We start from the raw sequence: 26,427 nt of genomic DNA, 5'->3' as shown, positions 1-26,427 counted from the left end.
ATGGTATTGTAAGTGAAATTTGGGAGTATGAACGAGGCTTGGGTATCACTTACTTATCTCATACACAGATTATTGGTGAAGGTTTCCTCAGATGCAAGGTGAAATTTGAACAACTAAGCTTAAATGCAGTTGTTAAATTGTGAAATGTAGTATTAAAAATACAAAGAGGCTAAAAACAGCAGTATCTGAGCAACTCTGAATGTTTTTCTTCTACAGCCAATGGACTTTTGACACTGTTCTAACTACAGCATGTACTATTGGTGCCTCTTTTAAAGCTAATTAGCCTGTGGCATTATAAACTAGTTTTAGGTAAATTGGATATGAATCACATATTTCACAGCTTCTCTCTAGAGGTGACCTGAAAATTGAGTTGATAACGATCCTTGTAATGCACAGTATGAGGTAGCTTATTAGCTTGAAATTGTCATGAAACACAAAGTAGATAATGCACTTCTATCACTTTTCATATAAGGATCTCAAATCACTTTACATTAAGTCCCATAACCACAATATCACATAAACAGGGGCCACATGGTTCACATTACACTTAAGCAAAAATCGGACATACAATCTGGAGTTAAAAACAGAAGTTACTTAACTGTATCTTGCAACAGCACAACAGTTTTGAATAGGAAGTGAAGAAGTCCGTAGCCCATTAAAACTGCACGGGATTTACCTGATTTGGAATTGTTCAGGACTCAGAATTAATACCTCTTATTTTGCAGAGTGCCATAGAAATTTTAATTACCACAAGTGTTCAGGACTTTGATTTTGTACCAAATCAGAAAGCAGCTCCACCAGCTTTGTGTCATATAGCACCAGTACTAATTTGGATGGACACGTGACACAGAATCACTCAGAAACTGCAGCATCTAGGATTTGGATTTTGACCTTTCAGCCAAGCATGCTTAGCTAATTAGATCTGATGGGATCACAGCTCACAATGATAAAATGAGCGATGATGTCCAAATTCTGCCTCAGATTTTTGCGTGTAACTCCCATCACTTTTGATGAGGTGATTGCAGTTTGGCCTATACTGTGAGTAAACTTCTCTCCATGGTCAATAAAGCTCATTCATATTTAGAATTGGTCGCATAACTTATCATAGAATCATAGAAATATAGGACTGGAAGGAACCTTGAGAGGTCATTAAGTGCAGCCCTCTGCACTGAGTCAGAGCCATGTAAATTTAGAACATCCTTGATAGGTATTTGTCCAACACATAGGCGATGCATGAGGTGTACACAGAGGGCCACATGCTTTCCCACCCAGTGTCAGCCTTGCCCCACACTCACTGTCAGCTCTGCACTTCTTGCAATGACTGTGGGGATGGTCCTGCCTCTCCCCCAGAGTGGCATGGGCCAAGAGCAGCACAAGCTTCCTAGCGCACACCACTCTCAGGTTGTGCCACTCGAGGGGCAGGGGAATGCCCTGCACTCCTTGGAAGCGGTGCAGTGCTTCCACAGGAAGAGCTTGATGGGGGCAGAACAGGGAGAGGACAGGGCATGGGCAGAGCAAGGTCAAGAACGGTTGTAACCTGGGCAGAAAAGAGGTGGGGCATGGGCAGAGCAGGGATGGTAGGGATGGGGCCTAGACTGGGGAGGGATGGGACTAGGACATGTGGTTCATGACCCACTAAAATCCCCCACTGGTTGCCTCTGATTCGGCATGTTCTTAAAATCTCCACTGACAGGGGATTCGACAACCTGCTTTGGAAGCCTAGTCCAGAGCTTAACTATTCTGAGAATTGGGAAGTTTTTCCTAATCTCTAACCTGAGTATCTCTTGCTGCAGATTAGCCCATTACTTCTTGTACCACTGTCTCCAGTGGCCATAAAATCATATTGATCACAGCTCTGCAAGTCTCTCATACATGAAGGGAGGTTTAGGTCGGACATTAGGAAAAAGTTCCTAACTGTCAGGGCTGTCAAACAGTGGAATAAATTGCCAAGGGAGGTTGTGGAATCTCCATCGCTGGAGATACTTAAGAACAGGTTAGAGAGATGTCTATCGGGGATGGTTTAGACAGTATTTGGTCCTGCCATTGGGGCAGGGGGCTGGACTCGATGGCTTCTCGAGGTCCCTTCCAGTCCTAGTATTCTATGATTCTATGATTCTATAAAGAGATGAGATATCACTAGATTCTTTTAAATTACTGGCAGTGAATAGTTTTAAATAATCCATTACTTCTGCCACTGCACAGAAGGTCCAGCTACTGCAATAAACAATGAACATTTTGTGCTAAGCTTTGTTAAGTAACTCGAGACCTAATCTTATGATGATCTAATTGTCAATTTATGTGGACTTCTACTTAAAAATCCACATTGTAAAACTACGTCATCCTTCATATAGTGTTTTGTTAATTGACTGAAATGTTGAAGCAATACCAAGGGATATACTTCTAGTTGGATATATCTTAAGCTTGTATGTCATAAAACAATATACTATGTACATCTTCTCTAATGTATCATTCATGAGGGGCAAGGTTAAAAGAGAATTTGCAAGCTGATAATTTCTCACTCTGACCACAAAATATAGCTGTCTCTGGTAGGATCTATAACAGACTGGACAAAGTGCTTGTAAAAAGATTGCACAAAATGTGCACACAGCATCAGCAGCGTATTACCCATATCATTTTTTCTCTTAATTCCCAGGTGGTACCACTGGACTCCTGGTTGTTATGGTTGTGTTAACTCCTAGTTTTTCTCACTTCAGACTCTTAATTGTACTGTCCCAAAACCAAAGCAAAAATATCCAGAATGAATTAATGCACCAGCTTACATAATTCAACAGAAGAATATCACGAGAGTCTCTTTGAAGGCATGCACAACACTTTTACCTCTCTACTCATGCTCTCATTCCATGGGTGGGCTGAGGGACCTGTACACCTTGCCATACTAATACTCTTCTCCTTGGAATACATGGTCTTTGATGACACTGTACAGCCTGCAGTTTATCTTGGGAGAAGGTACAAGGAGGCCTTTCATTTATTTTGTGAAAATGTATGTAGGTGGAGTATGCATATGACAGGAAAAAGAGGAATAATGGGTGACCTGTGGGCTGACATAAATCTGCACCCCCTCCAGCATCCCAATCCTCTGTCCCGGGTCACAATGCCCTCCCTTACCCAAACTCCCTCCCAGACTCCACAGCCCCTTCTGCACCCCAGTCCGCTATCCTGTGCTCCCTTCTGTACTCAACCTCCACCCCAGACCATGCACCTCCTCCATTAATATCATGGAAGAGTGTGGCCCTTGAACGCTTACAAATTCTTGGAATGGCCCTCTGTCAAAAGTTATTGTCCACTCCTATTTAAAGTCAGATGGGAAAAGTCTACTTAGTTCTAACTATGTTGTTTTCTTTGTTTGTCTTATTCAGGTGCCACTCTGTTGGATCAAAGTCTGGACACCAGTATGAACCAGGCAGGAGGGTTTATTGCACACACAGCGCTGGTGGAGTGTCACTTCAATTGTAAGCTAGTGAGCACTGCCAAACAACAGGTTACAACTGATTATAGAGAACGTTGATGGGTGGAGAGTCAAGCAACGTGGCAGGGGAGAGACCCCAGAACTCCTGGGTAAAAGCTAACAGCAAGGGAAATTAGCATGATTAGCTGACAGTGTAAGAAGGTTACAATAATGATCTCCGCCCATAGCTCACAGAAAGTTCTTTGAACAAAGCAAACGTTACTCGACAATAACGTGTAAAGCCGTGCTGTATATGTCTGCGTCACAGTGTTATCCTCACACCGATATGACCATTCGTGTTATGTCTAAAGAATCAAAGCAGAAGGTAATGAAGGTACGGGACAATCAGGCATTTGTTCCTGCCTCCCCTGAGACATCCTAAGTCTCTCTTCCTGGAATGTGGTTGCCAGGGTGACTACCTCTGTCTTTGTTCAGGCCAGGGTGGCCTTCCAGGTGAGCTCAGTGGAGGCAGGAGAGTGGGGTGGGAGTGGGGGAAGAGACACATACAACTCATGCTATCGGTGTAGGCCTAGTTTCCAGACCCAAATTTAGAGAAGTGGTTCTTAGCAGAATATCATGGCTTGTCTAGGAATTTTACCCTACACACTTCATCACTTGGACATGAAAGGAAAAACTTGATAGCCTCTAATTATATTAGATTTACAAAAATTGGTAGCACCCATGTTACTGGGAGCAGAATTTGGTCCATTGATTTGTCCTGTCCTTACTGGCTTAACAGTCCTCAGATCTATTCTGGTACCTCACTCTATTGTATTTATTAATGTATTATATAAATGCTTGGGTTTTGTTCCATGAAAATAATATAAGCAGGATGGCACAGGATGGAAGTCAATATTTGCTGAATGGAAAAGGTCTAAATTGGAGTAGGAAGTATTGTTTCTAGCCTTTAAAGTATATTACAAACTGTGTCAAATTAAAAATAAATCCTTGCAGCCCAATCCTGTTTTCACAGAAATCAGTAAGCAAAACTTTAATTTGGAACAGAACTGGAGCCTTAAAACAATTACTTAAGATTGTTCCTTTTTTAATTATACAGAGAAGATGGTGTAAATGAGCATTGCTCCACTGACTCAGTGAGCCAACAATAAATTATGTCATTTGACGACCTGGCCTTATATGAGCTTCTTGATATTTAAACTTTCTATGTGGCAGGGTGGATAGGAAGTGTATATATAATGCACAGACAGAGAGAGAAGAAATAAAATATTACATGAATGAATGATAAAAAAGTGTGCAAAAGTCCTTTTATTGTACCTAGCCTTTCCGTATAGTCTCAGTTCCAATATTAGTTTAAATGTTAAGCAAAAAAACATTTCTCATGACAAGAAATAAATAAAACTTTCCTCTAAAGCAGCTGGTACTAGTGCCCAAGACTGAACATGATGGATCTTGGGTATGTCAGTTTTATATTCAAGGGTTGTACAGATGGCTTCCAAGGTACAAACTCCTCATTTTAGGAAGCAATGTTTTTCTCCTTTAAACCCCTTTCTATCATCCTCACTACTGAAAGCCTTTTGTAAGAATGACACAAATGTCTTTCTGTAGATCAGCAACCTTGAGAGATTCCTGCTGTAAGTGTCAGTCACTGCTGTCTCTCTGCCTATTATGTTTTGGAATAGTCTCAACAGAATTAGTGGAAGCTCCAGCTGTCACATTTTAAATTACATTGTTCAAAACACCAGAAGACATACTCTGGGGAGCAATTCTGTATTAGTAGAGAAACGGGCTATATGACCTGTCATGTTTTTTTCCATTTATAATTTATCTGATTCTGTACCTCCATGACATAATTGCATTCTCACAACAGAGAATGATAGTTTCCTACATCTCAGAATACAGCATTCACAGAGTCACTAGATCTGGCTGACAATACAGTGTGTCATATTATTTGGGGCCTCATTTAAAGCCCAAAGAAATAAATAGGAGTATTTCCGGAGACTTCAAAAAGCATTCGCAAAGGCTCCCACAGGGGATTTTTAATCATCGTTAAATTTTAAGGAATTTAAATGGAAACATCTAATTTTTCTCACCTTTCCTCTTTTTATATCTTATCATAAACTTAGGGATGGATTACACTTTTATTAAACAAATGACATGTCAAATGGGTCTTAATTGCACATATTTCACTTACAATACAAGCTTATTTATCTTTTCATACAATGATGAAAAGATATCAACAATTCATCCAAGGGCATTACATAGCTTTGAACATTTTATACAAATTTAGCTGGAGTTACATCTAATGAGTTTCCATCACAATGCAAAAAATAAGTCAGAAATTCAAATACCCACATGTATCTTCAAAAGGAATGTCATGGTGTATTGATTATTAAACGTTTAATCCTTTATGATTGACTACCGTCTTAATGATGGGAAGTTGCTTACCCAGACGACACCTCCTTCTGCTTATAAAATACAGAGTTTGTGAGTATTTCAGAAAATATAACTTATGAAATAATACACAGTCCAAAAAGACTTTACAGGTCACTTGCATCAACTGCCTGAGTTACTAGCTCTTAGAAAGGGTTTTGTACAGCTTGGGTAGGTGGCATCTTATCTCATTAAGATAATAGTCAACACAAGCTCAATGGCATGTAGATTCTGAAACTGTCAACATAATTTTATAAAATATATTTATATTTTATATAGTGCTTCTTCACTATATATTTCTGTGCAATTCAATATGACCTAGAATCAATTTGACTTCAGTACTTTAAAGACAGCCTTGTAACAAAAATTCATGTTAAAAGGAGTATTGTGTACATTACAACATATATCTTAGACCCTAGGATTAAGTATGTAGTTAAAGGAGGGTAGGGAAAGACTTCATATTAAGAAGGTGGGAAGCATTTAACAAAGTAAAGTAAAAAGTTGTACATTTTGTACAATCTATTTATAAATAGTTATGCTTTTATGTGATTTTGTTCCACTTGAATTATGAATGCATTTATATATGTTCCTTCAATCCATGGATTTCAAAGTGCTTAAAGATACCAGTGCAGTAAACCCCACACGACCACTGAAGCACCTTCCCCATTTCACAGGTAAGGTTTGCTGAATTCAGAGAGGTTAATTGGCTTGTCCAGGGTCAGCAGGGCTGAAAGCCACAGTGGGCCCCAGGGCAACGTGCAGGGGGAGCAGCTCCATGCCCCCTATAAGGGGTGGGGATTCATATGGAAGGGGTGGAGCAGAGGAAGACAGCTCTCAGTGCTTCCTGGACCATAGAACTGCTGCCCCCAGCCCCAGCACTGCATGGAGAGCCAGATCAAGTGCTCTAGCAGCAATTCAAAGGGGACCTGGGCAATTCCCCCTTTTCTACCTCCTGGTCAAAGGCCTGCTCAAGGTTAAAAACCAAGTTAATGTCAGAATTGGATATTAGAACCCAGATCTCAGCTCTGTGCCTTAAATTTTGGGGTCATTCTTCCTCTCCTTTAGGGGTCAGTCTTGGGTCCCTCGTGTGCACCTGTACAGGAGAGTAAGGGAGTCCAAAGAGCCTCCTTATGCCTTGTAGGAGCTACCTGCATCATCAGCTAGATGAGGAAGATGAAAAATTCCCCAGATCTCTGCCAATGTGAGCCAGGGGAATATTCCTTCCTGACCTCAGATATGATGGTCATTTGGACCCTGAGCATTTCAGCAAGGCCCAACAGTCAGACTAAGAAGCCCTCACATCTAGATTCGCCATTGCTCCAGAGTTGAAGAAAGTGTGGATGTTAACAAACTCTATTCTAAAACCAAGGTCAGAATCAAAGTTGATTCACGTTAAACTGTGAACAAAAAGAAAATTTATGTTCACTTGTGCTTAAAAAAAGGTGAAAAAAGGATTGGAAAGGAATCCCAACAGCTACAGTTGCACTACAGCCATCTGTCAACAGAAGTCACAGTCAGAAGAGATTTCTCAACAAAACTTCTGTTAACAGAGTGGGTCCATACACAAAAGCCCATCGGAAGTGTGCTCCATTCTGTCAACAGAGTGGCCGGACTGCCTGGCTGCTCTCCCGCCAAAACAGGCAGCCAGAAGCACAGCAGACAGGGCTGCCCCTTGTCCTGGATGCCCAGTCTGTTGGGAGAAGGCCCCCCCAGAGCGTCCACACAGCTTTTTTCTTGACAGAATGGGTCAACAGCAGCGTCATGCCTCATGGCTGAAAGGCAGAACGCTGCTGGCAAAAGTGCTGCATTTTGTTGACAAACTGTCAACAAAAAGCATCCTGTGTGTGGACATTCCACCAGTTTTGTGGACGAAACTGGGGTTTTGTTGGCAAAACTTGCTAGTGTAACTGTAGCTAACATGTTTGCCAAGTAGAAAGAGGCAAAATTAATCAGGAAACAAATATTAATGTCAATTTTTAAGAAGGCACCACAAACAATGGAAGTCTAAAATGAACGTATTTGCTACTCTTAAAAATTATAGACACACATCTGCACACACTGGCATCAACAAAGCCAGAATTTTACCCTGTGGCTAACCGCCTATTGACTACAGTAGAGCCAGGATTTCAGCTGCTCTATTTGTCTAAATATGATCTTTCTTAAAAAAATAATGCCAATATTTGGACATATTTAGAAATTTAATTTTTCATCACTCAGCTACTTCCCTCCCCCCTTCTTTGAAGCACAAGTTAGCTGGCAATAGCTAGAATATTTTTGGTCATTAATGTACACTAATTTAGGCCCCAACAAACAACTGTGCATATGATTTATTTATAAGTAGTCCCACAGAAATGCTGTTATGTTGGAAGTTAAGTAGGTGTGCAAGTGCTTGCAGGATTTGGTCTTAATGAAGAAACAGTTCATTGTTTCTATAACATGAGGTTTCTGGTTTTGGCCAATATGTAAAATTAAATAGCAAACACTGCATATCACATCTCTTTTACATTAGCTGATTTGTCAGAATCTGGCACTGGAAGTCAGCTCGTAACCTTATTGTTATAAAATCCATCTTTATGGCATAGGACAGAGTGATAGACACAAAAGATTGGAAGCATAGAAGCATATCCTCATAAGTACTAAACAATCCCCATTGTTGGATGACCAGATTGAATCATCGTTTATGTAGGTTATGTCAAAGTTCACAAACTTCAGGTCCTTTTTAAGATAAGTGTAATTCAAGTTGTTTAATGTTCGAGCAAAGGCATATTTAGATGCACAACTATATGCTTCCCAGCTGTACACCTTCTCAAAGTGCATATCAAAATATGGATTATCCTAAAAAAATGAAGAGAGAATTAAATTATTACCAATTTTAAAGGCACCAAAACAGCAACATTTATTGTTTGTGCTTAGCCACCTTGTAGTCCTTGTCTCTATCATGGATTCATAAAATATTAGCACTGGACTTCAGCTACATTTCTACAATAGGTAAACATCCTACAGTGGTGGTTCTTTTAAATTTTTGCCAAGAATGACCTTAAACCAGTAGTCTGTCATTACGTATAACTCTTGATATCAGCTCAGATTTCAGAATTTACCCAAATGAGCACACTACAACTTATGACAATTATAAGGCACAATTTTTAAACATAAAAGTATGGAAGTTTTGTCCAAAATGTGTTGTATGAAGAACACTTACCTCCTATTATAAATAAATTCCATATCACATTAAGAGTTTTGACTGCCTTCTTTGCTTATATTGTAGAGCTCTATGGTTATTGGTTCCTCCACTAGCTTAGTACTAACAATGGCTTTAAAATTAAATCTGTTAAATTAAGCTTTGTGAATGTCATTAACTGTATTTTATTATTAACTTTCATACTAATATTAATGACTTTATGATTAAAATATTTTCCCCATCAGAAATGAGACAGGCTTGATCATACCCTCCTGTGGGGTAAAAAAAAAAAATCGGTAGGAGGAGATTCTGGAAGAGGAAATCACTGGGAGGATTCCCTCAGAGGATAGATAGCTTCTCCACACGATTGCATTATGCAAGTCGAGTACACTGCAGCTGTGCTATTGCAAGTCCTTCTAGCTGCCATAGGCACAAGAGTTCTGGGCTGCAAAAAGGCTCTGTGGAAAAGCAATTCAGACCTACGTTGTGGGGTTGTTTTGGCTAAAGCTGCATGGAGCCAGAAGAGGCTTGGAGTGGTCAGACCTGTTCTCCACCCTACAAACCTTTTTCACCCAAATTTGCCATAAACACAGAGAAAGCATAAAGAACTCTGAGTAGGGGAAGAGGAATGTGACTGACGCTACATCTTCATGGCATTTGGACAGACTGTAGAGCTTGCTTATACACCAGATGTGTTCATCATAAAATCCTTTAAGGTTCTGCTAGGTATGGCTAAGATTTGCTTAAATAAGGTGTTTTACACAAACCTAATGGCAGAAGAGTGTAATACAGTTTAGTATTACATTACATCTCCCCCTATAAATTCTACATTCCCATCATTTACAGCATTTACACCCTCACTTTTTTGATGTTCCATATGGATCTGCCTATTAAGTGTCTCTGAACTGTGCTGATTTTCTAATGACATGGCCAGACCACATAACAACTTCATCATCTGGCTGTCCATTAGTTGCACGGACTGTCTCTGGTTGGTTTGGAATCTGCGTGTTCTTCATGTTCTGCATCTGCCATCTGTAGAATATGTTTGACTGCTGTTTCTGAGGAACAAGAGGTAGATGTTGACATTGAACATTGTTGTAAACAGAGCAAATGTGTTCTGGGTTCTCTGATACATGATAAGTCTGTATCCATTTTGTTTGCGCAATCACTTTTTTTTGGTAGAATTGCACCTTATCTGTTGTTTCATGAATAGAAATAGAATGAAAACATTGTTTTTAAAAATTATGATAAAATACAATACTTACCGTGTCTGCTTCTTTTCCATCAATCATCTCCAGGTCTTTCAAAAACCATCTTTCAGATATTTCATATTTCTCATCCAGACCTATTCTAAAGTGTTTCACCATAGATATTTCTACTTCTTCACCTTTAGTCACTGCAAGACAAAACATTAATTTACTCAGTCAGACACTTGCTTTCATCAAACTGCATTTTAGACAGTAGCTTAACAACTAGAGCGGTATGAAATTGGATGGATTATTTTCACAGTGAATAGCATTTAGTCCAGTGTTTGCAGTCTGTAAAGTCTATTTCATTTTAATAAATTTTCCCCACCCCTGAGGAAGTAGTCAGATAATTGGCTGTGGTTGCTACAGAAGAAAGTGGCTGGATAGTGGACTGCCATTCCCAACAGTGAAGAAAACCAAGGGATACAGGGTCCAGGAGCAAAGGTGATGGTAAGTGAGACACCACCAGAAGAGGGTGCAGACCTAATTCCCAAGAAAGCCAGAAGGAGTCCCACCCTCTCACACCTCATGGTGGAGAATATAGGCAGCCCTGTCACCCCAACATAAGGGAAAGACAGAAGACTGGTGGTGATTGCCCTGGTAAAAGAGAGAAATGGAATGTGAGGACAATGGATCCAGAATATGCAGAAGTCTTCTTTGCTGAGGATTCTTATGCCATTCCAGCCTGAACTCTGTGGTCAATATCCCAGCAGAAAGGGACTGACAGACAACAGGGGAGGATTGAGGCCCTGCTGCAGGAAATCCAAGAGAATCAGCAGAAGCAGTGGGCAGTGCAGTGGTACGTCCAGACTGATTTGGGGCAGCTGCTGAAGCCACAGCAGGTTCTGATAAAGCTCCAGCATAGAAAGTTTAGTAGAAGTCACCGAGAGCATGAGGGGAGCCAGGCACCAGGTCCAGGATGCCAGTGACTGTGCTGGCTGAATGCTACGCCTGCAGGTGACAGGGATATTAGAAGCGAAAAAATGATCCTACCAGGATGGGGAACAGAAACATCACCTTGAGGCCAGGCAGAAGAAAGAACCTAAGAGTCCCAGCAGCAGGAAACTTAGGGGAGCTGATGGGGCGGGGAGGAAGAGGGTGATGGTTCACCCTGGTTCCAAGCCCCCACAAGGACACGCTAGTTTTCCAGAAAAGTCCTGCAAGTAGTGGACAAGGCAGGCAGCCAAATGACGTTGTAAGGGAGCATTGCGTTACTTTAAATGAGCACGTGCTCTAATAGATAAGCAACTTTACAATGAAACAATGTTAACCTGGACAAAATCAAATGAGGGGTTATTGTAGCTGACTGGGGCTTGCAGCGAGAAGATCAGGCTCCTAGCAGGAGGAGGGTGTTCCAGCACTCTGGACAGGGATGTGCTCCTAGCAGGGACTAGTGAAGCTGGAGAGCTCCTGGCTAGCTGCTAAGACTGGCAGACTGAAGCCCTGATGTAAGGGCAAAGAAGGCACTGGGGGCAGCAGGGAATCAGTTCAGGTAAATGTTTCGAGAGGGGCATAACATGGCTGCCATCTACAGGATCTCAGGGCTGAGACTCAGAGTAGTGGGTGGGTCCAGGTCCCTCTCCCCTTCCTTGCCACTGTGGAAGTAGCCAGATAATTGGCTGTGGTTGACACTGAAGGAAATGGCTGGACGGTGGTCTGCCATTCCCTCAGAATGGGGGTGGGGCGGAACCAAGCAGGACACAGCCATATCCTGGAGAGGATCCTGTGATCCTTGCCAACATGAATCCAAGAGTAGAGGTGACTCTGGGTAAAACACCAGAAGTGGGTACAGAGCTAATGACTATGATATCCAGTAATAGGCACTGCACAGGCGGATCCCACTTTCTCACAGGCCTGTACAAAAATGGTGAAGAACAGCTGACTGGCATAGAATATACTTCAGGGTCAGTGTGCTCCAAGCTGGAATTCCTAGAGGTCATCTGGCAATAACTTTTTTCCTACCCAAATTTCTTTTGTCCCAACTGGTTAGCAAGACATTAGTAGTCCCTGTGAAGGCAGTTTTAATATTTTTTTATGACTCGTTTTACTGTGCTTTAAAAATAAACAGATTTTTAAAAACAAGTGTAGGGGCTGATCTTGCAAAGCCAAGGTGCATCATTCCAGTTACACAGAAAGGACTGCTCCTATCAGGATTAAACCCTTGCACATGGGAATACTGGATCAAGCCCGTATTTCATTTGAAATAAAGAGACAAACAAAAACCCAGAACAAAAACTATACTGGATATATTTCTTCTTGCAAATGCACAGTAAAACTGGGTGTCTTGCTTCCCTACTCCCCAGTTTATGATCTCTTCCTGGCCCTATCCAGTGGGAAACCAAACTAATTACAGCTTTTTCTAATCCTAGGCTTCAGACTCCATTTACCAGTTGAAATTTTACAATGTCTGGGAAGAATATGCATTGAGAATGCCTTATAAATAGGGAAATCCTAGATCATCTGTGTCCAACCTTTTGGCTTGCCTGGGTCACACTGAGTGAAGAGGAATTGTCTTGGGCCACATATAAAATATAATATAGTTAATGTATATAAATCACATAATAATGTTAAAAGTTTATGATCTTGTGGGGCCACATTACTAGCTGTCCAGGGCCACATGCAGCCTGCGGGCCGCAAGTTGGACACACCTGTCCTAGATAATCCAAATAGGTCCTCAGTTCTCTGATAAGTTATTCAAGTTCTTATTCATCATATTCCCTTGACAAGAATTGCATAACATCAGCATTTCTCAGATTTCCTATTTAATTCATTAGAAGTTTCTTTGGGGGGGGGAAACATTGCAGTGATTTGGGTTGTTCCCTAGAGTGTTTTACAGACAAAAAAAATGCATTTGGGGGATGCTTAATCTTCCAATGGAAAATATTATGCCATTGCAAACCTTCATAATTACATCAAAATGCAGGTGCTAAAAATGGTTGGACATCTCTGCATTTCAGTTTTGCCACTAATTGGGTTGATTAGTGATTCAAAGTAGGGGAGTACTAATAGAAACTAATTTCCTCATTGCAAGCTTCTACTGTGTGCCACTATAAAAGTGAAGACAGAGAATACTGGGAATATGGCATGGAAATATTAATATTTATCTACCCATATTATGGTTTTGTTGTAGTATACCTTGAAATGGAACAGGCATGTAAAGATTTCTGTTTGAATCTATGCAAATATTTGGTTATTTACAATATTATCTCTTTTTTTACAAGCTATTGACAGGCATGGTAGAGGATAACCAGAAAGAATAAACCAGGGCTACATTGCAAGTATAAACTTTGAGTTAAAATGGTTTCATCTCATACTAATTCTTCAGCTAAAATATACTTGCAACTTGAAAAGAATTAGGAAACAATTAACTGTATTTATATTATGTCACAATATTTTTTAGAGGTTTCCTACCTGTAATTTGTTCATCTCCTAAATGCACAAAAATACTAGCCTGTGGTCAGGATTGACAGAATTTGTAAAACAGAAAATTCAGTCAAAAGTGTAACAAGTTTGGGCTCCTTTCCTCCTAATCTCTTATAGATACACCACAAAGCTCCCACACATTCTGACATTATTTGATCTAACCACTAGTGTCTTTTCAAAAAACTTCTAGAATTAGAAAGAGCTGTTTCACTTAGGATTAAGGACCATATCCTGCAAGGTTCTGAGCAACTTGAACTCCCATTGATTACAGTCTGGACTGAAGGATGCTCCCCAACTCTCACGATCAGTTTTACCCTGTACCTACCACATTCCCAACTAGGCAGGAGTGGATTTGACACCTATTTTTTTCTCTCTAGTCTTCAGTTTCAGTATATTTTCCATTATGTCTGCAGAGATTCTCTATTAGATGAATATATCTAGGTGATTTCTTCACTGGTTCTTTTTATTCTGTGGAAACAACACTTCCCTTTCAAAGGTGGTTTTGCTCTCTTTTCCCTTTGAATGTTCCATAACGGAACTTTAGTCTGATTTTCTAAATTATATTTGTTGTAGTTGTACAAATTATTACAGTTCACAAAAATTCCAGAAGCCTACCAGTAGCATATAGTTTGAACCTCAAGGACAAAAGGCTAGTGGAAAGTAATGTTCACTTCTACCTACTAACCATAATACTTATAAATTCCCTAATTTTGTATCACTTTTAGTGGTATAACAACAATTTATGAAACTTTATTTGGAAATGTATTTTACTAAATCGGTGATATTTGTCAATTTCTGTTTAATACAGTGACATAGCAGACACATCTAGAATTATTTTTGTAAACATTCAGGTAATCAGGTTGTACCACCCAGAGCAATCTTAGTTTATTGTAGGAATAAAAACATTTACAATCTCTTGACTTAAAGAAAGATGTGCTTCAGGGAGCGAACAACAAGAAACTATACTTAAGTACAAAAAGGTGGACTGGAACTGCAAACACTAAAGACCAAGAGAACAAACGTGGCAAAAATCTGGCAACATTATAAAACAGCATCAGTATTTAAAAGGCAAATGATCTACATCAAATATGCTTGCAAATTGTGAATAGCATCTAACATTTTGTATGGACTAGCGCATTGCTTCGTGTGTAAAACAGAACTCCGTATCCGGTGCCCGTCAGAACTTGTCTGACATAGGAGAGAATACATACTCCAACCCTATTTTCAAATTCCTAAAATTGGTGCCTACGACTTTCCAAAGCTGTAGTGGTTCTCAGCGATGGGGTGCGTTTCCTACGGCAGACAAGGAAATGCCCCCAACTCATTGTCTCTGTGCTTCTCATTTGCACTCGAGACTAGGCTAATGGTTTCCGTCTCCTCTTGCTTTACGCAGGTCCACATCTGAAGACTGCAAAGGAACCGCTTGATTGAGACTGACAGCAGAGACAGCAATCTGGCAAGGTACTCGCCTGTCCCAAAAGATTCCAACAGCCCATTTAACACCATTAACTACAGCTGGAGGAAGTGTTGCGGCTGGGTTGCTAGCCACTTACGTCGAATACATACATTATAGGCTCCGCTACTTGTTACTCAACATTCCCACTGAGGTCAACAGCAACTATGTCTGGGCTCAAGCAAGCCCCATATGCACTAGTGCCCAACATCACAGGACCAAACGCTTCACTGATGTACCCTTCTCCTGCCCAAAGGCTTGACTCCAGTGCAGAGGCGGTGCCCTGCTATAACACAGGGCCATGTTTACTCTCGCCCTGCTGTGGAACCCGTTTGCATCCCGTCTCACCGGCGCGTTTGGCGCGTGCCTACGGGGCTGTCCAGTTACTGCTCTGCCTTGTCAGTCCCTCTGTTACAGCCCTTCCCAGCCAGGGCAGCGTGACCGCCGGCTTGCTCCACGGGCTGCTCCTGAACAGCCGGCTGCGGGAAGCGGAGCGCCTTGCAGTTATAGGCCGTGGCACGAGCTGGGAGCGCACGAAAGGGACGGAAGATCCTCCGGGGAGGACACCCCTTCAGACAGGGGACTGCGGCCGGGCTGGATCGTTAAATGTCGGGTATACTCGTGTGCACAGCCCGGCCTGGAGCAATGCCTGGGACACCCACTCAGGTTTCAGCGCAGGGTAACCGGCAGTCCCTAAGACCCACAAGGCGCCACGCTGGCGGCTTCTGTGCCCCTTGCGCCCACGCTCGGCTGGATCTCAAAACTTTTCCTTTCCGCTCCGCTGCTGGGCCGGCCCGGGCCGGCCCCGCGCAGACCAGGGCTGGGGGGTCAGTGCCTCTGGGCCCAAGGCCCCGCCGAAAGCCGGCGGCTCATTCGCTGAGGACCCGGCTGTGAGCAGCTCTCCCGCCCCACTTCCTGCCCCCCAGTCTCTGCTCTAGTGTGGGCAGCGGCACAGGCTTCCCAGGCGACGGAGCTTGAAGCAGCGCCAGCCCCCGGGAGCAGCGCCCCTGCAGGGGGCCAGGCCCGCGCGCAAGGGACGACGCCTTGGGTGTTGGGAGGCGCCTGCTGGCCGGCGCGAAGCGGGATCCCGGGGGCCCGCAGCCGGGCTGCGCGCGGGGAAGCGAGCCTGGAGAGCCGCGCGCCGCCCTGTTACCTGCGGCGCAGAGGTAGAACCTGTCGGGGGGCGAGCACTCGAGCGCTATGAACTCCTGCAGCCGCTGCCCCTGGGGGCGGAACAGCTTCTTTTGCAAGTCCTCCTTCACCAGCGAGGACATGTCCTCCCTCAGGCCGGGCGGCTGACGGCGCTCTGCTGGGGTCCCCGGCTGCCCGGGGTCTGCGTCCCTGCAGACACCCTGCGCGGCCAAACCTCCAACTTCTCAGCCACCTGCCCGCAGCAGCCGCCGGCCGCCAAGCTGCAGCGCCCAGCCTTGGCTCTCTGCGGCTGGGCCGGAGCGTGCTGGGGGACATACTCCTGCCAGCCAGATAGAGCCCCTGGCTGCTGCCCTGCCCAGGCATTTTTGAACGTCAGCCCTTCAATAAAGCCCCAGCACCTCGGTTTGATTCCATTACACCCATCACTTCACAGCTGACCGGAGGTATCGATTGGGATCATCTTCCATTAAGGATATTACCAGTAGCGAGAGGAAAAACAGAAGCCGAGCGAGCCACCCACCCGCCCCTTCTCTCTCTCCCCTCCTCCAGCTGAACACTTAACTTTCCCCACAGGTCTGCGTGCCTTGCTGCAGAGCAATGTGACAGTCAATTTTCGGCTCCGGACCACAGAAGGGCTTTAGCTTTAGTCCAAATCCGGCCTCTGCTCCCGGTTAAATCCAGCAAAATCTGGGCGAGTGTTTGGAAATCAGATCAGACCAAATTCTTCCTCGTCCCACAAGGTGTTTGCAGCAATGGCTGCGGTAGCTTGCCAGACGCCTCTTCAAAGTCGCACACCCATGTGCTGGGATGAGCTTTCCCTTGTCTTCAGAATTAAACCGCGTCTCGTGTCAGATTAAAGGTGTGACAGATTTGTCCTTCTCAACCTCTCTTTGCATTGCAGGTTGGAACTTGTTTGTACCCTAATTTCTGAACCGGGGTGGGATGTTTTCCGTCTCCAGGCGTCATGGCTTTTTCATAGTGATTTGATTAGCTGGTTTTGCTCCGATGTGATGCTTATCTGATCTAGCAATGAAAAAATAATCTACTTTTTCATTAACTAACGACTCCGCTAACCTTTCAGCAACATGCGGGTGTGAAACTTTCATTTAATGACACAAGGTATATGGAGGCGCCCAGTAGTTATTTTTTCACACTAGACAAGAGGTATATGGAAAGTTGTTACCCTTGGGACCTGCCTGGTGCCAAATGAGAGACTTTGCTGCACCATGGTCGGACAATATTGTCAAGCACATTACTGACACTTCCACTGCTTCCTGGCTCTTAGAAGGCATTTAGGAGTAAATTACAGCTAAATAATAGCACAGAACACTGAGGCTGTGGCCACACTTGGCCAAAACTTCACAATGACCATGCTGAGGGCCAAATTGAAGAATACTAATAAGGCACTGAATTGAATATTCAGCACCTCATTAGCATTCACACGCTTCAGCTGATAGGAATAAGGGGATTTTGAAATGTGTGGGGTCCTTTCAAAAAGGACTCCTGTGTAGCCATGCTGAGCTGCACGCGTTCAAAAGCAGCACTTTCGAAGCACCACAACCAGAAGTGTGTGAATGCTAATGAGGTGCTGAATATTCATTTCAGTGCCTCATTAGTATTCTTTGATTTGGCCATGCTATTTCGAAGTTGCCACAATCTGAGAGTCAGGACTGTGGCTGTAAACATTAACTTTATAGGACCACAGGAAATTTGGCCACACCCATAAGTGGTCATTGGGCTAACTAAAATCATGCCAGGTTATGGATGTTGCCAGAAGAAAGAGTTCCAGATTAGAGAGGCTCAACCTGTAGGGAAAAGACGAGGCAAAGTCTCTTTTATTTGGAAGTCAAGAGTTTTAACTGAAGATGATCCGTCTGTCCTAACCTGTTGTCCTTGAGGACAATTGAGCAAACTAAAAAGTAGACCATTACAATGAAACAAAAGCTATAGCTCCTTAGACAGAAGTGGCAACTTGTACAATCCACTTCTTCAGGAGACTGTCAAATCCAATAGTTAACAAGACCTTCTAAGGAGACTGGATAGGTTTTTTGACTAGCAGTAATATCTGCCATGATGACAGATTATTCTCATAAACTGGTTACCTGCCTGAGATGGGTAAGAATATGTCATGTAACAGTGTTCACCATTGGCCAGATGCATTTCTGGGAAAAGAAAAAGCCACCCTCTGAAGAGTTAAATACCCTCTTGGAAGCAGAATCTGTCAGAGGTAGGGCTATGCTTATGACCTATGGTTAACTATGTCATCCAGAAGATGTTTCCATAAAGTTCTGAGGCACTACAGTATTCCTTAATTTCACAGCTGGCAACAGACAGAACTAGAATACTCCAACCTTTGCTTTTCTCCCATTCTCAGATGCCTGTAGCAGCTGGCTGCAACAATTATTTCTATGACTTTCATCTCACATCCAACAGCATGGTATTTAAGTACCTCATTTATTTTTCATTTCTTCTAGTCTCACCCAAATCATTTCATGCCTTGCAGCCAATTTTTATCTCACTGCCTTAGTAAATACATTCCTTACAAAAGGCCATCCCTTCCCCCCACTACATACCTAGATTGTACCAATAAATTTTTCAACTTTGAAAATGCAATGGCAACACTTTCATTCACTTCTGTCCTTAAATGAAATCAGTTAATTAGCTGTCATATTGCTGGATCCCATTTAAACTTCTAACTTGCCAGGTGAGTCTCCTCTTCCACTACCTGAATCACATTGGTGGTGCCTCTTGTCAATTCATCTTTTTGGCATTGTGGGAGGTGCTTAGCTCTTCTTTTCTGTGTACTGAAGCTTTTATTTTAGTTTTAAAATAATGTTGATTCCAACCGCTTCTCTCTTTTGTAGAGTTTGTGTTTCTAATGTCACACTCACTGTTGCAAGGAAACATGAGGTCAGATGGGATATGAATTAGTATGATATAAATTTGTAGCAACACCACTGATTTTTTCCTCTGGCCTATGGGCTCCTGAAATGAGGATCTTGCAGGTGAGTTGTGAATCTGAATAATATTTTTCAAAAATAGTTTTGTTTTTATTACTAATATTCTGTAGTATTATAGATATACTCGGTGGTTCACTGACTTGAAAGAAGATGCAGTCACTGACATTCTCAGTCTAATTCTGCTCTTGCTTACTCTTCCGTCAATTGTGAGTAACTGCACTGAAGTTATGCTAGTGTAAAACTAGTGTGTGCTCTAACACTAAATTGCCTGAGTATGGGGTAAGAAGAAAGGATCCCACAAACAACCACATTTGAAATGATTTTGTTGCTCCACGTTTTCAAGAATATATTTGTGAGTCTGGCTATTACTTGACCCTTGTACTCCGAGTGGAGCATAGGTCATCTACAAGCCTCCTCCACTTCACTCTGTCTTGGGACTAAACTTCTAGCTGACTCCAGGAGCCCAGTTGTTGTCCTCCAATCTCAGTAGATCTTCTCCATGTTGTCCAAGGTCTTCCTCCTTTGCATTTTCCTTGTGAGAGTCCATGTGAAAGCTTGACTAACTATGCTGGATGATGGTTTTTTTGAGAGTGTGGGCTAGCCATCCCCACTTTCTTCTCTTGATTTGAATGTGAATTGGTTCTTGTCCTGCTCAGTTCCAAAGCTCCTTATCTGTAACAAAGTCTTGCCATTTGATGTGAAAGATATACCTCAGGCATCTGTTTATGTATGTCCGTGATTTTAAGACTTTTTAGTATGCCAGGGCTTGCATCCATACAAGAGCACACTCTTCACGTTTGTGTTGAAGATCTGCAGTTTTGTCTTTGCAGATGCTATTTGTGAACTCCATGTGGTATGGGGAGTCTTGAATGCAGCTGTTGCTTTCCCTGTCCTGGCATTGATATCCTTGTCTGTTCCTCTGTCTCTGCCCATAATACTCAAGTAGGTGAATTGCTCCTCATCTTCCAGGTCATCCCCTCCCAGGGTGATGGTGCTGTTGTTGGACTGGTTGATCCTCATTGTCTTTCCCTTGTTAATGCTCAGTCCAGTGTCTGAGGCAGTTTTGTCTAGTGTTGTGACCTTGTCTTCCATGCTTTCATGTCCAGTTTGGGTGACCCATCCAGGAAATGTAGCTCTTGCTGGCATAGCTCTCTGGGTCCTTGAGACACACAAGGCACCTCACCATGACAAGGAATGGACTATGAGGTAGTTGTGAGTCTGAAGTCTACAGTTATTCTTCTGCTGTGTCAGGATTAAGGCAGGGGAGCTGTACCAGGTCAGCCTCCGGACTGTCTAACAAGCTATGCCATATTAGCTAGCCTGGCCGATAGACTGCATTTCCTAATTGGCTGAGGAAACTAACAGGCCTGTTCCTAAGCCCCAGAGTAGCCCATTTAATATATATGTACGGTGGAGTTTGTTTCCTGGTACTTGCTTTGCTTCTGCCCTTTACCCAGCATAGACCTGGGCCTTATTCCAGTCCTCTTGTTCCAGCCTTAGAATTAGTTCTGTTCCTTTCCTCCAAGACTCTAGATAATCTAGTTCTAATCTTTGGTTATGATTCCTGGCTCTGGCATTTGGATTATGACTTTGGAGCTGGCTTCTGATCTGACCACTAGGCCAGATCACACGACTTGGTCTCCTGATAGCCTACTGGTCAGTTTTACTGAGTGCAATTGTTTATCCTGCTTTCAGAAACAAATGCATTGACTTGACCTCAGTGTAACTCCACTGAAGTCAGTGAAGTTACTTCTGACTCTCACCAATGTGAGAAGAGACTCAAGTTCCTCTATTTCACTAGCAGTCTTTTCTACATACAGATAGTGATGGTACACATGAAGATTAATAAACACATTATTTTTGCTTCAAAACATTAAAAAGCCTAATCTTAAACAAAATCTTAATCTAGTTTAGAGCTTGTCAAGTGTTTCAGAAATGATTGACATTATACAGATAATGAAGCTGTTTATAGGTATTTTAAATGTTCTGAGATGAGAGTTTCCATGGCTTTTTTTTCAGTCAGGCAGAATTTCAGATATCTGAGTTATTGATCAAATTTATCAGATACAGAGCCTGCAAGTGGGTAATAAATGTGCAATATTTCAGAGTGAGATTTTGTGGAATGAAGTTCCTAAAAGTAACATACTGAGCTGTTCCATACAATGTCTTGCACACTGACAAAATTTCATAACATATTTTCAAGGTGAAACTTTACCTTGATCACCTGTTCTCTTTGTGCACTCCTCTGGCATACAGGCCAAACAGAATATCACTCACAATCCACTGCGTGGATTCAGCAAGAGCTCCTGTATAGGCTGTTTATATGGGTAGACTGGGCAATGCCTTTTTTCCCATAACTTCAATGAAGGTTTCAAAAATAATTGCAGATGTATCTGTCATTCCTTTTTCTGATTGCATGTGTGTTTTGGAATTTTTTTAAGCCTGTGAATTCAGAGGTGTTGTAGTGTGCAGCCCTGATGTACAAAACCAGCTTGTAATCTTCCTCATCTAACTGCTCTGCCTTTGTATCCATCTACCTGCCAAGAACATGTGCAAGCTTCTACTGTCTCAGACTACAGTTCATCACCATCAATATTTATAATATCACGATGACGTATATCTGTGGCTCACAGTCAGTGCCAGAGTCCTCATTAAGAAACTATTATTTGTCTGATTCAGCTACAGTACATGGATCACTTTCCATGCCATGTGCTTAGAATATTGTAGTGATACTTTTTTGAACTGTTGGCTTATAGGCCGTGTCTACACTAGCCAAAAACTTCGAAATTGCCGTGCAAATGGCCATTTCGAAGTTTACTAATGAAGCGCTGAAATACATATTCAGCACCTCATTAGCATGCAGGCGGCCGCGGGACTTTGAAATTGACGCGGCTCGCAGCCGCACGGCTCGTCCAGACGGGGCTCCTTTTCGAAAGGACCTCAGCTACTTCGAAGTCCCCTTATTCCTATGAGGAGATGGGAATAAGGGGACTTCAGAGTAGGCAGGGTCCTTTCGAAAAGGAGCCCCGTCTGGACGAGCCATGCAGCGGCGAGCCGCGTCAATTTCGAAGTGCTGCAGCTGCCCGCATGCTAATGAGGCACTGAATATGTATTTCAGCGCTTCATTAGTAAACTTCGAAATGGCCATGCAAATGGCCATTTGCATGGCCATTTCGAAGTTTTTGGCTAGTGTAGACATAGACATAGATACAAAACATGTATGTCTCTTTCTATATCTATCAATATCTTCATTTATTTATTAGGCCCAGGTGCAAGGCCATGACATTCGTGGTGCTAAATAGTTAAAACATAGCTCCATAGAAACAAAATAATTAAATATTAAAAGGCAAAGCGAACAGCTCTATTATAAGAGCTGTGCTAAATTCACAAGCTTTTGGAAGAAGGCATAGCAAACTTCCTTTTAGTTTCAGATTGCCTGGATTTTTGCCTTCTGCATTTCACTTTCAGTTTTCAATTTCTTTTTTGTTATTTTTCACTGAGTTTTGCTCAAGTGATGCTTAAAGAAACAAGTCAGCCACAGCCCCCGGCATTTACATTTTGCAGAATAGTTGGTACTAACACAGAAAATGCAGGTTTTTAAGAACTTTCAACCCTTCTTTCCAAATTCCCTGTTACTGTTTCTCCCTCCTGACTGACCAATGGCCCAACCTGCTCCTTGGTCTTCCTCTTGTTACCAATGTATTTGTAAAAAGCCTTCTTGTTTCTCTTTATGCTTGTAGCTAGTTTGAGCTTGTTTTGTGCCTTAGCCTTTCTAATCTTGCTCCTGCATGCTCGTGTTGTTTGCCTATATTCGTCCTTTGTAATTTGTCCTAGTTTCCATTTCTTATATGATTCCTTTTTCATTTGGAGATCATGCAAGATCTCCTGGTTAAGCCAAGGCAGTCTTTTGCCATGTTTTCTATCTTTCCTATGCAGCGGGATAGCTTGCTTTTGGGCCCTTAATAATGTCCCTTTGAAAAACTGCCAACTCTCCTCAGCCGTTTTTCCCCTCAGTTTAGCTTCCCATTGGATCTTACCTACCAGCTGTCTGAGTTTACCAAAATCTGCCTTCCTGAAATCCATTATCTCTATTGTACTGTTTTCCCTTCTACCCTTCCTTAGAATTGTGAATTCTATGATTTCATGATCACTTTCACCCAAGCATCCTTCCACTTTCAAATTCTCAATAATTTCCTCCCTATTTGTTAAAATTAAATCTAGAACAGCTTCCCCCCGGTAGCTTTTTCAACCTTTTCGAATAAAAAGTTGTCTGCAATGCAATCCAAGAATTTATTGGACAGTCTGTCCCCTGCTGTATTAGTTTCCCAACATATACCTGGATAGTTGAAGTCCCCCATCACCACCAAATTCTGGGCCCTGGATGATTTTGTTAGCTGTTCAAAGAAAGCCTCATCCAGAGATGTTTAGTGATTTCTTTGTTTCGGTCTTCACTGAGAAATCTGAAGGAATGCCTCACATAGAGAATGCTAGTGAAAAAGGGGTAGGTTTAGAAGTTGAAATAAGAAAAGAACAAATTAAAATTTACTTAGAAAAATTAGATGTCTGCAAATCACCAGACCCTGATGAAATGCATCCTAGAATCCTCAAGGAGCTGATAGAAGAGGTATCTGAGCCTTTAGCAATCATTTTTGGAAAATCGTGGGAGACGGGAGAGATTCCAGGAGACTGGAAAAGGGCAAATATAGTACCCATTTATAAAAAGGGGAACAAGAATAACCCAGGAGACTACAGGCCAGTCAGCTTAACTTCTGTGCCAGGAAAGATAATGGAGCAGGTAATTAAAGAAATCATCTGCAAGCATTTGGAAGGTGGTAAGGTGATAGGGAACAACCATCATGGTTTTGTTAAAAACAGATCATGTCAAACCAATCTAATAGCTTTCTTTGATAGAATAACGAGCCTTGTGGATAAGGGAGAAGTGGTGGATGTGGTATACCTAGACTTTAGTAAAGCATTTGACACGGTCTCACATAATATACTTATCAATAAACTACGCAAAAACAGCTTAGATGGGGCTACTATAAGGTGGGTGAACAACTGGCTGGATAACCGTACCCAGAGAGTAGTTATTAATGGTTTTCAATCCTGCTGGAAAAGTATAACTAGTGGGGTTCTGCAGGGTCTGTTTTAGGACCGGTTCTGTTCAATATCTTCATTAACGATTTAGATATTGACATAGAAAGTACACTTATTAAGTTTACAGATGATACCAAGCTGGGAGGGGTTGCAACTTCTTTGGAGGATAGGGTCGTAATTCAAAAGGATCTGGATAAACTGGAGAAATGGGCTGAGGTAAACAGGATGAAGTTTAATAAGGACAAATGCAAAGTGCTCCACTTAGGAAGGAACAATCAGTGTCACACATACAGAATGGGAAAGGACTGCCTAGGAATGAGTACAGCAGAAAGTAATCTAGGGGTTATAGTGGATCACAAGCTAAATATGAGTCAACAGTGTGATGCTGTTGCAAAAAAAGCAAACATGATTCTAGGATGCATTAACAGGCATGTTGTGAACAAGACACGAGAAGTCATTCTCCCGCTCTATTCTGCGCTGGTTAGGCCTCAGCTGGAGTATTGTGTCCAGTTCTGGGCACCGCAGTTCAGGAAGGATGTGGAGAAATTGGAGAGGGTCCAGAGGAGAGCAACGAGAATGATCAAAGGTCTAGAGAACATGACCTATGAAGAAAGGCTGAAAGAATTGGGCTTGTTTAGTTTGGAAAAGAGAAGATTGAGGGGGGACATGATAGCACTTTTCAGGTATCTAAAAGGGTGTCATAAGGCAGAGGGAGGGAACTTGTTCTTCCTTGCCTCTGGGGATAGAACAAGAGGCAATGGACTTAAATTGCAGCAGGGGAGGTTCAGGTTGGACATTAGGAAAAAGTTCCTAACTGTCAGGGTGATCAAACACTGGAACGAATTGCCAAGGGAGGTGGTAGAATCTCCATCACTGGAGATGTTTAAGGAGAGGTTAGATAGATGGCTTTCAGGGATGGTCTAGAAAGTGCTTGGTCCTGCCATGAGGGCAGGGGGCTGGACTCGATGGCCTCTCGGGGTCCCTTCCAGTCCTACTCTTCTATGATTCTAAACAATGCTCAGCTGAATGAAGAAGGTCAGTTTGTTGCCAAGAAAGCCAGAGGACAGACAGACTTAATCACCTGGTTCAGAACAACACGTCCATTACTTTATTGTAAGCTTTTAGTGGACTGTGACAAGTCCAGATCTTAATCAGCTGGTTCAGATCTCGACATGTCACAGTCCACTAAAAGCTTACAATAAAGTAATGGATGTGCTGTTCTGAACTGAAGCACAGTCAAATGAAAATCACTCTGACATGCTCAACAGGTATTTTCTTGGATAGCAAAGAAGCTCAGACAACACTACTGGTATGGGGAAGAATCAAACGATGTGGCAAAAATGGCTCAAAAGTTTCAACAACCTGGAGCAGAGTGCCTAAAGGCTATGCATGTTTTTGATCCTGCAGTAGTGCATCTGTTTCACCTCACTGGGTGCATTTCCTTCCTCTGACAAGAATAGTGGGCTGGAGAATCCTACATACAAAAATATAATGAAATAAGTAGACTCGAGTAGTTTGCCTGTGCTTCCATTTTGGAACTCGGTGGGAAGCAGAATGCCATACCTCACAAGGCTATATCAGTGTTGTCTGACAGTTCCAATGAACTGGGTGCAGAAAGAGACCTCTGTTTAAACATCTACATCTACACTAGAGGGTTTTGTCGATGAAACAGGGATTTTGTTGACAAAACCTGTGGAGCATCCACACTAAAAATGTGTTCTGTCAACCTACTGTCTACAGAACTCAACACTTTTGCTGACAGCCTTCCGCCTCCTCCCCATGAGGCAGAACAACTTTCTTGAAAGAATCTCTTGACCAAAAAGCTGTGTGGATGCTCCAGGGGGCCCTCTGTTGAGAGACCGGGCTTCCGGATCACTGAGCAGCCCAGTCTGCTGTGCTTCTGGTTGGCTGTTCTGCCAAGAAAGCAGCCGGGCAGTCTGGCCACTCTCTGTTGACAGAGTGGATCAACAAAGTGATCCGCTTTCATGTGTGGCCACTGTCCGTTGACAGAGGTTTGGTTGGAGGATCTTTTTCAAGAGCAACTTCTGTTGACAGCTCAC

The 26,427-nt window shown here is 42.5% G+C and overlaps 1 protein-coding gene across 1 annotated transcript; it reads right to left on the bottom strand.

Annotated features, from left to right (window-relative positions):
• Positions 1 to 8,428: 8,428 nt before the first annotated feature.
• EXOC1L (exocyst complex component 1 like) lies at positions 8,429 to 17,764 on the bottom strand. The gene is made up of 3 exons (XM_074991818.1): positions 16,312 to 17,764; positions 10,301 to 10,431; positions 8,429 to 8,692 (listed from the first exon to the last, which is right to left on the bottom strand). The coding sequence occupies exons 1-3, from the start codon at positions 16,430 to 16,432 to the stop codon at positions 8,429 to 8,431; spliced, it is 516 nt and encodes a 171-aa protein (XP_074847919.1). The 5' UTR covers positions 16,433 to 17,764.
• Between the last annotated feature and the right edge of the window lie 8,663 nt (positions 17,765 to 26,427).

This window comes from Carettochelys insculpta, chromosome 4 (assembly GCF_033958435.1).
Source record: "Carettochelys insculpta isolate YL-2023 chromosome 4, ASM3395843v1, whole genome shotgun sequence".
NCBI lineage: Eukaryota > Metazoa > Chordata > Testudines > Carettochelyidae > Carettochelys > Carettochelys insculpta.
Note: the sequence above shows the minus strand (reverse complement) of the source record. Positions and strands in the feature narration are given on the sequence as shown.